Source organism: Littorina saxatilis, linkage group LG15, assembly GCF_037325665.1.
Source record: "Littorina saxatilis isolate snail1 linkage group LG15, US_GU_Lsax_2.0, whole genome shotgun sequence".
Lineage (NCBI taxonomy): Eukaryota > Metazoa > Mollusca > Gastropoda > Littorinimorpha > Littorinidae > Littorina > Littorina saxatilis.
The window spans coordinates 40,355,518-40,371,664 of NC_090259.1; the positions used below are offsets into that span (position 1 = coordinate 40,355,518).

The window sequence follows — 16,147 nt, forward strand, 5'->3', positions numbered from 1 at the left end:
ACCCACACACACACAAGGCGGTTAATACACCGATAATCTCCTGATCAATCGAACCGAGAGATCACAGGCCAGTAATTCAGTTCGTCGCCGCTCTGGGTCCAGAACAACACAACCACCAATTCAGCAAGTCAGTCGTCGTCGTAGGTCGCAAAACCCCGTCTGAGACTCGCTCGCGCAGTCTTCTATAGGCTGAGGGGACCTTTCTCTCTCTCTCTCTCTCTCTCTCTCTCTCTCTCTCTCTCTCTCTGCGAACACCCCTACCCCCTCCCCCACCTGGTGCCCCCCCCCCCCCTCCCAGTCCCACAAACACACAGAGCTAGGAAAGGCTGCTGCAGCCCCAGACCCTGTCACTTGCAAACCGGCCGGCGACCGAGGTAGGCTGATTTTCCTGTAGCTCTTCTAGCTAATGTTGGTGTGACAGCGAGTGTGCTTGCTTGTTTGCTTGCTTGCTTGTCTGTGTGTGTGTGTTCACTGACAGCGAGTGTGCTTGCTAGTGTGTGCGTGTGTTCGTTGGTGTGAATGTGTTTTTGCCTACGATGTTTTGTCTCAAGCCTGACATATTTTGGGCTGATTTTCCTACAGCTCTTCTAGCTACTGGTTATGTGACAGCGAGTGTGCTTGCTTGCTTGCTTGTCTGTGTGTGTGTTCACTGACAGCGGGTGTGCTTGCTTGTGTGTGCGTGTGTGTGATCGCTGTTTGCTTGCCTGGTGTGAATGTGTTTCAATCTGCTTTTAATTTTTTTTGTTTTTTTGTTTACTTTATCCTGGAATGTATTGGGCACAGTTGACTTTGTAGGAAGCTTTGACACTGAATTGTTGGTTTACAGTCTTCGCGGAGTCAGCTTCTGTCTGAGTAGGTTACTCGATCAATAGTTGTGTGTCTTCCTGTTCCGTGCCACAACTAATTCCTCTTCCTTGTTTTCTTTTTCTTTGCACAAATCTAAGGTTCGAGATTCTGTGGATTATAGCTGCGGATCGTTACCAAGAACTCAAAAACAGCAAAGGACAAATTCCCCAGGGATTTATCTGAGCTACAGCCTTTGACAAACCAACCATGTCGAAGTCGACGTCGCAGTCCCGTTACTCTGATGAGGACATGAGTACCACCTACCGGCCCAAAACCGCCTCCAAGACGGTGATGATCCAACGGTCTTCGGGGACCAGCCGACCCCGCAGCAGCATGTACGGGGGCTCCTCGGGAGGCTTCAGCATGTCCAGAAGCTTCAACCCAGCCGTCTACACGCAGATGTCGGCCACCGGCATCGCAGACTTCCGCGGCAGCCGGGAGCGCGAAAAGAAGGAGATGCAGGACTGCAACGAGCGTCTGGCCACCTACATCGAGAAGGTCCGATGGCTGGAGGCCCAGAACAAGAAGCTGGAGGCTGAGCTGGAGGCCCTCAGGAACCGCAAGCAGGAGGACTGGAAGCCCATCCGGGACATGTACGAGGGCGAGCTGGAGCAGGCCCGCAAGGTCATCGCCGAGCTGTCGTCTCAGAAGGGCGTCCAGGAGGGTAGGATGGCTGGCTATCAGGACGAGATCCAGTCCCTCAGGGACCTGTGAGTACGCTTTTTATCTTTGTAAAATGTCTGTGTTCGCTTTGTTTTGCATTGCAACATGTCCTTGTGGCTTTGTTTTGTTCTGTCTCTGAGCCTGAGATCCAGTTCTAAAGAGATGTCTGTCAGAGTTCTTTTTCTGTAGGATTGATATTCATTCTCGAATGTCCTGTAGCTTTGTTTAACTCAGCTTTTGAGTTGAGATCTAGTCCTGAAGAGAACTGTCGGTAGATCTGAAAAGTTTCTTTTCTGTGCTGAAATTCTCTCTTATCCAGTATCCTTGTTTTGTGTCTGTCTTTAAGCCTGGGCTCCATTTCATGGATTTGGTTGACTGCTTCTTGTCCTTGGTCTTTCGTGTCTTTGGCAATCAACGCTTGTGTCCACATTCTTTAGCTTGGGGACCACTCCCAGATCGCACAGGGTTTATGCATCTGTCTTGTGCAGCCTTTTTTGTGTTCAAAAATGTTCCTTGTGTCCAGTGCATCTGCACTAAATGAACACGCTCTACTTTCACGCCTGTCCTGTGCGATGCTGTCGATCTCTAAGACATATTCTTCATTTGCATTCTTTACTGTGCATCCTAGAGCTGCCTGATATCTACTTTCGACCCTGACACAGACAGCAACATTTGAAAGTTGCAAGAAATGTGTCTGTATGCGTACGTGTTCTGCTCTATTGTCCATTTGTTTTGAATAGCTCATGTTCGTTCTTTACTGGTCTTTCGTGCACAAGTTTAAGCCTGTGTTCGTCTCCATGCCTTGATGTTCAAATCCCGCTGGTGTGTTCAGTGGCCCACAGGCGATGCTGAGCATTCCACCTGTTCTTATCTGTTTAGTTCCAGATGTGTCTACTCTTGTTGTTTCCTTGTCTTCCTGTTGCGATATGTAGTCATTCATAGCCTTTCTGAATGCGTCTGTTGTGTGGCAATCGGAGGAACGTATCTCCTCTGCATGCACGTCTCGACTTGTTTGACTTTTAAAATGATTCGTATGTGAATTCCCTGTGATGTTTTACACATTAGAAGCTGTTGTGTTTTGTGGTGTCTGTAACGCGTGTCTGTGTTGTGTTAATGTCTCTGATGTGTGTTTTGTGACATAGATTTCCAAACAGCATATACATATTGCAATCTTGTATTTTGGCACTATTGGATTCGCCGGTCAGCACAATCTGTGTTTGGCGTTGTAGGTCTGTAGGTATTTGGAAACCCCTTATCCTTTCAGTCACCCACACTCCTTACCCACAAAGCAAATTGCGATCAGAATATACAAGTCTGGTGTTTTGCCAGTTTTTTTTTTATGTAGCAAACTATGAGTCATAGCGTACGTCAGAGGTAGACAAGCAAAAATGCAAATGCAGGGAATTTTCTTTGATTTCTAGCCATAAGAAATTCGTGACAATCCCTTCACGCTAGTGCACAAACGTCAGTACAGCCTGCGCATGCGCCGCGAAATAATCAGATATATATTTTCCAGCCATACCCTGAGGTGCTTTTATGCAAGTGTGTCAATATGCCGGGCCTGAGTAGATGTGTCTGCGCAAACACGCCGCCTCTTCACACACACACACACACACACACACACACACGCACACATTTTGGAAGAGCAAGCTTCATTTCCGTTTCGATCATCTTTTTGCAAACGTATTCAGGAACAAACACAGCCTTTGTCAAGAAAAGAATGCACTAAGACAAGAAGTTGACACAATAGGTCACGTAATCACAGTGAACTCAGTTGGAAGACCTATACTAGAAGAAAAAAAATGTTTAAACCAAATAGGTCAACCTGGTACATATTTCCATATTAGTCATTGAATATGTAGATTGTAAAACAGGCCATATGGCATTGCGGTCATTGGAAACATACAAAATACAACAAAAATAGCACTCAGACTGTTTGTTCGTGTGCTGCATCCTAGCGACCTGCGTGTGACAGAGACATATGTAACACATGCCACACACAAACTAAATAAATAAGGACAAAAATGTAATTGTGCAACCTAATCAATAATGCTGCGAAAGTAGTGATGCAATATATAAAAGAGAAAAAAAGTTAGCAGAAGCAGACACACGTATAGTTTTAGCCGCAAGAGCTCCCGTGCACACGCAAGCTTGCAGGGAAAAAAGAGCATTAGAACCGCAGGGGTTTTCACGCAACCAGGTAGGCCAAAGAGAGACGCACACCTCCGAACACGCCCCTCGATGGCGACGGTAGTTTTAGCACTGACTACGTGGCAAGACCAGACTGAATTTGCTAGGAGATGGGAGAAAGGGGAAATAAGGAGGGTAATCCAGTTGATAAAAAAAATGAAACTTGACATTTGTTCTTGGCCCTAGTATTTTCACGTACTTTTTTCTCCACTGGTTGCCGCTAACCGACAAAATAGGATCATACTTGTTCTGCAGCTTTTGGGGTCGTCGACAGCATTAGCGCGGGTGACACATAGCGAAGCCTTCTCAATGCCCATTGAAACCCGTAGAAATACTGAGCAGGGAGGGAGGGAGGGGGAGAGAGAGAGAGAGAGAGAGAGAGGAGAGAGAGAGAGAGAGAGAGAGAGAGAGAGAGAGAGAGAGAGAGAGAGAGAGAGAGAGAGAGGGAGAGAGGAGAGAGAGAGAGAGCACAACAAATCTTCCCAATATGGAAATGATACTGTTCCTGAACACTACGACACAGGCGTGCAGAGTAAAAGAGAGGTATTGAAAACAAATATAGGACTCAGCTTAAACTCGAAGCCCCACCCACTTACACATCTCATCATGCGGTGGTGGGTGGGTTGGGGTAGGAACTGGGAGGGGGTGTAGAGTGTCAGGGTGAAGAAGGAGGAGCTATGATTGACAGGCCGGTTTGCCTTTGATGTACCGCTAGTTTTTCAGGGGGGGGGTTGACGGCTCAGGTGGGTGGGAGAACAGCGATCTGTGGGATAGTTTAGCCCAGGAATGTAGCTTTTCTGCTTGGAGGGAAGGGTGGCAGATATTTTTAGACCAGGCTGTCGGGTTTTCAGCCTAGCGTCGCGTCCCGACACGGTTTCAGGAGATGACAACTCCGGTGTGGGACGCGCAGCTAGCTGCTCTGTACGGCTTGCGTCGATACACACAATTGTTACGCTTCACTGAAGCGTGGCCCGGCCGGTCGATATAGAAGTATATCACCCCGGCGTGCAGTACATTAGGCCATGTGATGACACGTCGCAAGTCTGCGTGAACCGAAAAAGGTCAAATTTGCGTGAAATAAAACAAGGATTAAATATTACAGAAAACGCCTCCAAGTGACCTGAGCAGCTACATCGGTGTAAGATAGCCTTCAAAGGACTCTGGTTTTAGGTTGATTTATTCATTGATTTTTTTTTAAAGTGAAGGGGTGGAGTGGTTGTGTTGGCATGTTTATTGATTTGGACTACTTTTTTCGAAAGAACGCGGAGTGGTAGTGGAATTGAATAAATGTGCATACGTAATTTGGACGATAAGCAGTTATATGCTTCAGTCACATACATGGTTTCTTAAGCGCATGTAGTAAACCCAAACCCACTTTCTTACTTGTTCTACTGGCGAGGGTTTTTTGTTGTGTTTTTTTATGGAATCTTGCTGATATCTTTGTACCAGAATTCTCTAATGGGTTCATTCTTCAAGGGAAATAATATGAACTGCCTGAAATATTTACCAATGACATTCTTCGGAGACAACATTACTCCCGGACAAAAGTTGCTAGCTCACGCACTCCATGCCCCCAATAATACTTGTAATGTTGTTGTTTAACGCCCTCACAGTTAAACCATTAGGGGCATATAGACATAGACATAGACATAGACATAGACATAGACATAGACAACTTTATTATCTCAACGAGGAGAAACTCAGGTGTACATAATACTTATGCAAAACAGGCAGGAGCTTAAACGGCGCCCAGCTGATTGTATCACCAGCAGTCTTGGCCGGCATGACTTGAATGACCAACGTCCTCGGTTTAGAGAGTAATGGACTGAGTACAGAGCAGTGAAGGCGAGAGTCAAAGCAAGTCTAGACGCAGAGTCTGTGCTCAAAATAGCAAGGTGGTTGGAGAGTAATGTAACGTGTGGTAACATTGCTCATATAGTGTGTGTGTGTCCGACGTCAGAACATAAACAATGACAATAGACCTTTTCGGTATCTGAGCACCTCTCGCGAGACACGCTCTTTGTTATGCTTTGAACATCGCGAGAACTTCGAACCTTGGCTTGTGCAGGTCGCACGAGATCGCTGTACCGCATGCTTTGCTATGCTCTGAAGTTTGCGAGAGATTACGAGAGCTTGGAATACCGATAGGGTCTATTGGACTCACCTTAACATCAACCTCGACATAAACAAATACAAGCGGGGTGTTTTGATCAAAAGGTTTTCTTTAAGGACTAAATATGCAGAGGAAGAAAAGGAAGAAAAAAGACATTGACAACAGAAGAGAGTGGAAAAGAAACGATATCAGTGCGCCTGCATCCTTTTCCAAGACCTGGACACTTATAAATTATGTTTTCAAGCAAACCGGATTTTCCCTTGACTGTTTGTGCGTTATTTTTGTCGAAGAAAACATCTGCTGGAAGAATGAAAAACCATTGCTTTCAGAAGTAAAATCTTCTTCTTGTCGTTCGCTGTTAGATCGTCAGTCCGGACTGCAGGGCGAAACGTGCTGTCCTCTCCAAGTCCTCTTTGGGGCCGTATAGCTTCTTTTGTAGCGCTGTCTCCTCTGGCCAGGTGGTGTCCCTCAGAGCACTGTGGTATGGACAAGCCTGCAGGATGTGCTCCGCTGTCTGATTCTTGCCACACGGACATAGGGGGGAGGGTAAAATGAAAGAAACTTTATACGTCGTCTTGGCCAAAAGACACTTCAGCAATTACACTGACTTCATAATCATCCTGGCCATAGCGTGAACAAGTCAAGACTTTTTCATCATGCATTCACAAAGAAAAACCGGGTTCATTGTTAAGCCGGGTTTCTTCGTCAGTTAGCCGAAGCCTTATTCTAAACAATACAACTTGAATACAGTAGGTCGAATAATCGAGCTTTGTGTTCTTTTGTTTTCGCATTCTTCTAAACCCTATGCTGACCTGTTGACCAACCGTAAAGGTCTCGCTTTGTGCTTAGATTGCTAGATTGCTGCTACCAAAACACTCAAGTCAACAAGCCATGTCTTGCTTTGACACAAATGGTTTGCTCTTAATTTAGGCCGTATGTATGTGTAGTCGAATTCAGCAGACAAGGAACAGGACTTGTTTGTCGCTGAAAGACATGAAACAGCTTGCCGAAGGTTTCTTTCTCTTCTACTCGAACGTCTTAAACGTGGAGACCAGCTCTTAAGATGAAGTTGAAGGTCTTCTGCGTGTCCTCTATAAGCCGTAGAGTGTTGTTTTTTTCTTCTGTTTTTGTTTCTCTAGAGTGGGACTGGATGTCGCCATTGTTAGCAATTTTGTGAAATGTTTACAAGAAAAAAGAGGCTTCCCCTTGTGTTTCCCGTTTTTCCAAACGCTTCAACTTCTCTAATCGCAAGTGGATGATGTCGTACACGCGTTTTGGGCCCTCGTGCGTTTAGCAACAATATTTCAAAACTGAGTCCAAGCTAATATTAGGATGTTGATTAAGCCCACTGAAAACCCGGAAAGAATACACGTTCACGCGGAAGTTGTCATGGACATGACTATTATTGTGCCCTTAGCCGTTTAACAACAATAGCCATGCCTGATTCTACGCTAACACACCGATACTGATTTAGCCTTTTCAAAATTAGGGGAAGTATAGGAAACTAGAGAGATTTATAATGCTCAATACACATTACAGCTTTAATATACGTGTATAAGTCAATGTTCTCGTGAACATAGAACAAGAAGAACAACAATAACACAAACTAGAACAATATTGGTTATCGCTACTTAGCATTACAGCCATCGCAAATTTGTTCATAGTCGTACACTCTCAAGCGTATAGCAGCAATGTTCCAGTCGTGATTTAACGCAAGTCCTGAATGAACCCTGAAGAAAAACGTAACATGCTGCAGAGCGATTACTAATGCCAAAGAAACGAGTCTTGCATCTTCACGCAATTAGAAGCAATATTGAAGTGTTCGATCCACACTTGATTCCATGGCTGATTACTCACCGATACCTACTTAGCCCACTCGAAAATCTAGGGAAGCTTAGCATAGCCAATACCGATTAGTGATGCCTACCTAGGATGATGAAGCGAACAGCTGGCGATAATCCGCAGATTGAGTAATTGGCACCTCGTATCAAAAGGCAAATTACCGCGTTCGGGACCACTTTCGTTGAACGTTGAGATTCTTTTTGCATAGTTGGCAAAGCTCTGGAGGCTTAGTCGTCAGTGTCTTTTTGCCAAGATGTTGTTAGTCTGTAGAAGTTGTCGATGTTATGTTGAAAAAGCAATCGCGAAAGTTTTGTTGGAAGCATTGTTTCCGTTTCTGACAGGTAATTTGGATTGTTCTTTAAGACTATCTGAAGAAAAACCAATCTGACGGGAGCTATGCAAAGACTGTTGTGGAAATGGCGACAACGTTACCAAAACTAATGTATCTGTGTGTCACCTCAGTTCACATGTTTGAACCGTGTTGCATCTTTGAAGTAGAAACACGTACAGCTCTAGTTTGTGTGAGTTGCCCTGAAGGATGTCTGTTCTTTCTAATCCTTTCTCAACTTTTCACCCTTAATTAGTTCAAAACCCAACACTACGACTCGCAAAATCTGACTGACTGACTAGTTGAGTTTTACGTCCTCTTAGGAGCAATTAGCCTATATTGGAACAGATGTAGGGTGCTGGGTGCGGGGACTAGCGAATGACCATGAAGAGGACACATGCGTCACGCTTGGCCAGAGCAAAGGGGCCTTTCCCTCCTCCTTAATCTTAATCCAGGATCAATGCCCGGATGAGATTAGTATATGGAGCGATCACCTGTTCAGTGCTTTCAGTCCGCGTCTCTCATTGCACACGAATGTTTTCAATTCAGCGATTTCTCTATGCCAGAACGGGCGGAGTGGTTATAGCGCTCTGGGTCTGTTGTGTTCACGCATGGATGAGTCTGGTTGACAGGTGGCAAATTCCTGGCTTTATTTTTGTCAATAAGTTGTTGAAGGACATGCTTGGGTGGGTGGTAACGGGAGAACACTAGGTAGGCCCGCTGTCAAAGATGGTAAGTGGAGGTGAACGTGTAAGAGTGGTTTCAGTCTGGTGTTTTGGTTCAGTTGTCCATGTCTACCATCATGCCAGTTATCCAATCATGAAACAAGGAAGCCCAACCCTTGAGGCCTATACGCATGTACTCTCACCAGTGTGGAAAACTAGTATAACTGAAGGACAATATTCTGTACGAAACTGAAACCAAACCATGACAAACAAAATTAATGACCTTTTAGGAAACCGATGGCAAATGTCGTCACTGAAATCAGCCACGAAACAACAAAAAAATGTCGGAAGGAAAAGAGTGATTTCAGCACACGCAAACAAACACGAAGAGAAAAAAACAACACTGCACACACACACACACACACACACACACACACACACACACACACACACACACACACACACACACACACACACACACACACACACACAAAACTACCACCCCCCCAAAAAAACACTCTAGACCATAACCTCTCCGTAATCAGATATCAAACCCATTATGAATGAATAACAACAAGAACCGCACGGTGATAATATATCACATTTCCTCAGTGCTGAATACAGCAGTTCGTGCAAGACGACCCCTCAAGGCAGATGGTGCAAGGAAAAGCTAGCACGGTTGAAATTAATCCAGACACATCCTAAAACGGAACGGTCGTGTTGAAGTGCGAAGTTTAAACTTATTAACACCTTGCGTGACGTGTCTCTTTCTAGGGCAGGTGTGGGAGGGGGGGAGAGAGGGTAAGAGGGGGGGGATGATACACTCGATACAGCAACTGATGAACAGTTAGACCGCGGCATAGTCATAAACATGAACAAATAGATAGAGAAAACAAACAATACCCCCCCCCAACACACACACAAGAAACAGATAAACAAACATACAACAATAACAATAACAATAACAACACTTTATTGTCCATTAAAATGTTGCATAACAATGGAAATGATGTTCTTCGGCACACCCTGCCTGCCTGTAAACGATTATAACTTCTTCTTCTTCTTCTTCTTCTGCGTTCGTGGGCTGAAACTCCCACGTACACTCGTGTTTTTTTTGGTTTTTTTTGCACGAGTGGAATTTTACGTGTATGACCGTTTTTTACCCCGCCATTTAGGCAGCCATACGCCGTTTTCGGAGGAAGCATGCTGGGTATTTTCGTGTTTCTATAACCCACCGAACTCTGACATGGATTACAGGATCTTTTTCGTGCGCACTTGGTCTTGTGCTTGCGTGTACACACGAGGGTGTTCGGACATCGAGGAGAGTCTGCACACAAAGTTGACTCTGAGAAATAAATCTCTCGCCGAACGTGGGGACGAACTCACGCTGACAGCGGCCAACTGGATACCAATCCAGCGCGCTACCGACTGAGCTTCATCCCCGCCCTGAATAATTATAACAAAAAGGTCTGTCAGGGTCGCACACGAGTTGCGAATTAAAAAACAAGCAAGCAAGAAAAGGTATGACCAGTCAGACAAGGAGACACACAGGCAGACAGACAGATACACAGAAAGATAGACAGTAGGAGAGATAGATAGATAGATAGATAGATAGATAGATAGATAGATAGATAGATAGATAGATAGATAGATAGATAGATAGATAGATATATAGATAGATAGATAGATAGATAGATAGATAGATAGATAGATAGATAGATAGATAGATAGATAGATAGATAGATATATAGATAGATAGATAGATAGCAAAGCAAACAGAATGACAAACGTACATACATATAAACATAATCAGCATACTACAACTACAAAGGATGCATGCATTTGTGCAATACTACACAGGTTAAACGCCACGCACCCATCAACCCCAACATCCCCTTTCCTTCAACCCTTTCGTACTTTTTTGTTGAAGATGAGATTACATGCAAACAGTGATACCATTTTAGAAACTAACATGACCACACAAAAATCCACGGTAGTTTATTTATTGACTCTTCTCACAGTTATTCCCTTGAAATGTTTTTGGTGTTATTTTGAAGAGCAGACACGTCTACTATACAACCTCTTCCGTTACTACCGTAAACAGAATAATACCATTGTACGGTGTGTCCTTTCAAGAGCTGGTCGGATTTCACGCATTGGCCGCCACACAGCTGTAAGAGCTACACTGATTGGATGTCAAACAGTACGGTAGTTGCAACCGCAGCAGAGATTGGGTGTCACTGGGTTGTAAACTTAACGTGGATTGGATGTCAATGAGTCTCGACCTGAGGTGGCTCGTTCATTCATTCCCTTTTGTCGCACATGATTTAAGTTACATACAATGTACTTGCTAGTACGGACACGACGAGAGAGCTGTATCGTGTTTGCTGCTACTACCACACAGCCTGAATAATTTGCAGCATGGGAATTCGGTTTGTGAATGTAAGATGATACATACCGTTGTGCATGGGCGAGTAATTCTGTTTGTACAAATGAACCCTAGATTTAAAGGATAATGGCAGAAGAATGTGATATGTTTAACTTGAGACGTTAGTATAGAAATTCCGGTAATTGTTGTTAAGGTTGTTTTGAAAACTGTTAACAAGGCTTTTGGGATAGCAACTTTGCCGTTTTAGGGACTTTAAATGAAACGTATGAACGTCTTAGAGTGGGAGATCCCCCGCCCCTCTGACGAAAGAGCACAACAACAACAACAACAACAACAACAACCAAACACATACACACACATACACACACACACACACATACACACACACTCACACGCACACGCATACACACATACACACACACATACACACACACAAACACACACACACACACACACACACAAACACACATACACACACACACACACACACACACACAGAGTAAGAGAGAGGCCAACCATCCTAACTTCAAGCTGTTCTTTCTTTTGACTCTGGTGTCATTTAGTGGATTATTCACCCTCACGCTCTGCGACATTCTGCCAAATCTTTTCGGATTTAGGACTCTTTTTTCTCCTCAAACATCACATAATCACCCTCCCTTCATCCCCCCCTTCCCCTTCACACACAACCATTTACCCTCCCCTCCCCTCCCATCCCCACATTGCCTCGAACATAATCAATATTCATGAGCCGTGCGCACAGCTTTTTTGGGAGGAGAACAAATCCATTCTTTGCTATACAGATTTGTGTTCTCTGTCCCACTCCACGTGGCTATTGCATGGGCAAATTTACATTACGTGTGTTTTTTGGGAGTGCGAGGGGCTTGTGAATACAAGGTAGATTTGTTTTGGTTAAAAACTCAAAAGCAACCCCCACAATATAGCGTGTAGCCTACAGAACTATGTATGCCCTTTAATATGCAAATGAAATTCAAAACAACAATTCTATTTTGTTAGAATCACCAGGGGTCTTGTCTCAAAAACAATTATTTGAATCTGAATCCCAAATTATGCAAAGTCGGATCCAAATGTGCATGCATTCTTGCATCATGTATGTGTAATGTGTAAATTCTACACACGTAAGATCGTCGCGATATAACCTTCGTGGTTGAAAACGACGTTAAACACCAAATAAAGAAAGAAACACACGTAAGATAAGTTAACACCATTACCAATGAAAGGAATGTTTACGCTTTCATCTTGCATGTCCAATGTAAATGCTATACACGTAAGATAAGTTAACATCCTGTTTCCAATCAAGAGACTCGACTCGTGCATCATGTATGTCCTATGTTCCTGCTATAAACGTAAGAAAAGTTCACATCATTACTTATACAGAGACTCTTTAAGCTGCGAACAAGGAGACATTTGAGACTGTGCCAAAAGGTGACGTTTTCATGTCAGTATGTCCCAAATGACATCACCAGTACATTTTTCATTCTATCTAATCTGTTTTCGTTCTATTTTTTCTAATAACACGCGTTAACAATTGATTGCCAACTGGAATGGAAGAGCACAAAAAGTGTAACTTGATATGTAGTTTCTCTAGAGGGAAAAACATCTTCCACTTTCATGTCAGTGTGTCCCATGCAACATACATTTGCCAAACAGCTATGTGCAAGTAGATTATTTGTTAGTGGTATAGAAAATACTGATCAACAATTAAAGTCAGTTTTCACATTCATTTTCTACCTATTTCTTATTTGTTTATTCTGTTGGCAATGGTGAAATGTCAGCAATCGTGTGTCATTCGGGACAGTAGACATGACACCTGACCTTTTGGCACAGTCTCCTTTGCAAATGGCATACATCTGACTTACGGTAGTCGTACGTCATTTCTTGTAAGAACTAGTGGCAGTCAGTAAGTAGCAATGAAGACGGTCCGCATGTTTTATTCATGAATGAAACTGCGATAGGCTCAAAATCGTGCTGGCGTAATTAAACAACCACATAACTTTTTTGCGAACCTCTTTCCTTCCTTCGCTTCAATCGTTTCAACGTGTTTACCTCTCAGTGTGAAGTTTTACGAGCCACGCAGCCATAGAAGGCCACACAAAATTTAACAAGGCATTGAGCCGTGGCACTTCAAAACAGCAGGACATGAAAGGTTTCCCTGTTTTACAGCCGTGTGTTGAAATGTTAATCTGTCACTACTGACAGAGAGGTGTTTGTCTTCCAAGACTTGATACTGGACCTCATTTTGCCCTGATTTTAAACGAAGGATTTAAAATTTACTGCCTTGGCCCGATTGAAATTTAATCTAAGTTGAATAAGTCCACTGCACTAGAAGTGTGCTTACCAAGCCTGACGTCCTACTTTTCTTCTGGACTTTTTTAACATCAACAACTGCACCACCACCACCACCACCACCAACAACAACAACAACAACAACAACAACAACAACAACAACAACAACAATAATAGCAACAACAACCGCAACACCCCATACTAAAGTCCTCAGGATTAATGAAAATAAACAACAAGTGTATGGCCTAGAGATGTTCTGTGGTGGGACTACCCTACTCGACTCTCTCAAGACTTCTTTGACTCGCTCGCCAATTGACTGTACGTTGCACTGTGACAGGGGAGACATGACGTAACAAAAAAAAGCTAGGCAGGCAGAAAAAGGCCACCTTGTATGTTTGCCCTCCTGCCGCAGGTAAACTATTCTGCGTTGGCTTAAATTGGCTCGCGACCAGGAGTGAATGCTACCTTTTTTTTTACCTGTCCAAGAATGAGATTCGGCAAAGGTGTAATTGCCATTTCCTCCTTTTTCTCGGCTGGTTCTATCTGAGACATTTGGAGGACAGGTAACTGAGAATGCTTGGCAGGTCAAGGGTTATTTGTAGGTGTGTGTGTGTGTGTGTGTGTGTGTGTGTGTATGTGTGTGTGCGTGTGTGTGTGTGTGTGCGCGCGCGCGTGTGTGTGTTTGTGTGCATTTTAAATGAGCAAGACCCCTCATTGCTCCTCCAAAATATCGAAGACCTTGAACTTTAACACCCTTATCTAAACTCCACACCTAGCTCTGAGTCTCTGGGCAAATACCACATGCATGTTTTAAAAGCCAAAGCATTATTCAGATGCAATCCTGAGCGTTTACTCTCCCGTGTGCAAGTGGCAAACTCTCTGGTTTGACTGTGTGGTTAGCTCTTTCAAAAGAGGTCGCCCATTTCGCCAAATTGCAACATAATAGGTGTCATCATTGCTCCAGAGGCGTTGCCAGGCAAGCGGGTGAGAGATTAGATAGGTGGGGGATGGTGTGTGTGTGTGTGTGTGTGTGTGTGTGTGTGTGTGTGTGTGCAGCATGTGTCATTGACCAACAATTATCACAGGCAGAGATACAGAGACATGTATACATGCACAGATCTATTAAAATGACGGCAGCCAGAGAGACAGAGACATGCATACCCATACCAACGAAACATACGACAGACAGAGACACAGATACACAATTATACATGACTAGAGCAATATGACTCTTGCACTCACAGGTCGAAGTCAATGACTCAAACAAGACGTGCAACATAGATTTTTGTGTGTGGCTGCCTCAATTGAAAAAGATAGGTATGTGAGGCTTGATGCATATACTTAGCTTAGGCGGCACAGCTGAAGAGCTCTGAGGCCGACCTGGATGTTGGGACAATAGTTCGATCTGAGAGCTGTTTTGAATGGCTGTTTCATGAAATGAGAATCGTGTAGAAATTCTGTTTTACAGGACGAGATGATTAGACGAACAAGACATTTTAGACAATCCGGCCGACATGCTTTTAAATGGATGGGTGATTATATATATGTCTAAAGCTTCACATTAATTAGGCGAAGTCCTCTTAACGAAGACTTAACGAAGTCTACCTCACACAGCTGGCTTTACAAAGCTTCGGCACTGAATTTTCGGTGAAAAGTCATTGCCAAGTCGACTTCAGGCTTATTAAAGGACATCCTTTACGAAGTCTAGGCAAAAACGTTCAGCAGGTAAGGGTTATATAAACAGTGCTCAAATGGAATAACGGTCAAAATCAGCAGTATTAGACCACACTCGCCTTCTTCTCTTGTCCAAAAGCCATCCTGAAGCCCTATTCTCTTTTTATCTCGATCTAAATCTGAAGACAAATACGACCGGTCCACGCGTGCCACGTCAGCAAAAAAGGGAATCTAGTACGTGTGAATGAGGTCAGGCCGGCGTGCCTTGGAGGTCAAGGTTATATTACAGGAAGTTCCTGTTAAGCTTGCGTCAACCAAAATGGCGGCTGTCGGTCTTGTCCGGGCCGATCCGTGTCATAGTAGATCATTTTACAGCATAATCTGGACAAAAAAGGAACAACGACACGAAACACGTGCTTTATCAGAAGAATACCGGTCCCCGTTTCTGTAACTGATGTTTATTGTTTACGATACAAGTTGAGTTTCTGGATAATTACAAAACAACACGTTCAAGTCTTGTCTGTTGACACAAAGTTCACACCCACAAATTCAAATTCACTGTGAATGTGAACGGTCTTTCAGGAGGCTGAGAGTGTTGAAGAACTATCTGCGCTCTACCATGAGTGAGGATAGGTTGGTAGGACTGGCACTGATGCTGGTACACCGGAATGTGCCGGTGGACGTGGAAGAGGTTAAGGGGACACATTTGCAGCCCGATTCCGAACACGTATCAAATTGTATTGATATACAATTACACGTATTGGCTCAAATTCACCAAACTTTTACTTTTTGAAGCTGCAGAGCATGGTTCTCTATCTTTGTTGTTTCTAAATACATGTTTCACCCTTTAACATTGTTTTTGATTAACTTGGAATGATGTTTAGAATATTTTACTTATATGTTCGAATTCTCAGATTTTGAACGTACGTGTACATTTGAAAATATAAATAATTAGTGTAAGCATTGTTTTATTTAATCATACATGTGTTCAATACGTAATAACATTTATGAATAAACAAAAAGCTTTCGACTTATAGTTCTGACTCTACCCCCCCCCCCCACCCTCCAAAAAAAGTGCAGTATATAAAGACACAAACGTGACGTCACGGCCAAGTACACACTTTTGCAGAGAA

At 43.6% G+C, this 16,147-nt stretch overlaps 1 protein-coding gene across 1 annotated transcript in view; it reads left to right on the forward strand.

The window, feature by feature from the left end:
- The first annotated feature begins 281 nt into the window (after positions 1-281).
- Positions 282-16,147, forward strand: part of LOC138949317 (retrograde protein of 51 kDa-like) — a 50,785-nt gene continuing 34,919 nt past the window's right edge. The window contains exons 1-2 of the mRNA XM_070321106.1: positions 282-374; positions 945-1,556. Coding sequence (XP_070177207.1) covers positions 1,054-1,556 — 503 coding nt within the window. The 5' untranslated portion in view covers positions 282-374; positions 945-1,053. The remainder of the gene's footprint in view (positions 375-944; positions 1,557-16,147) is intronic.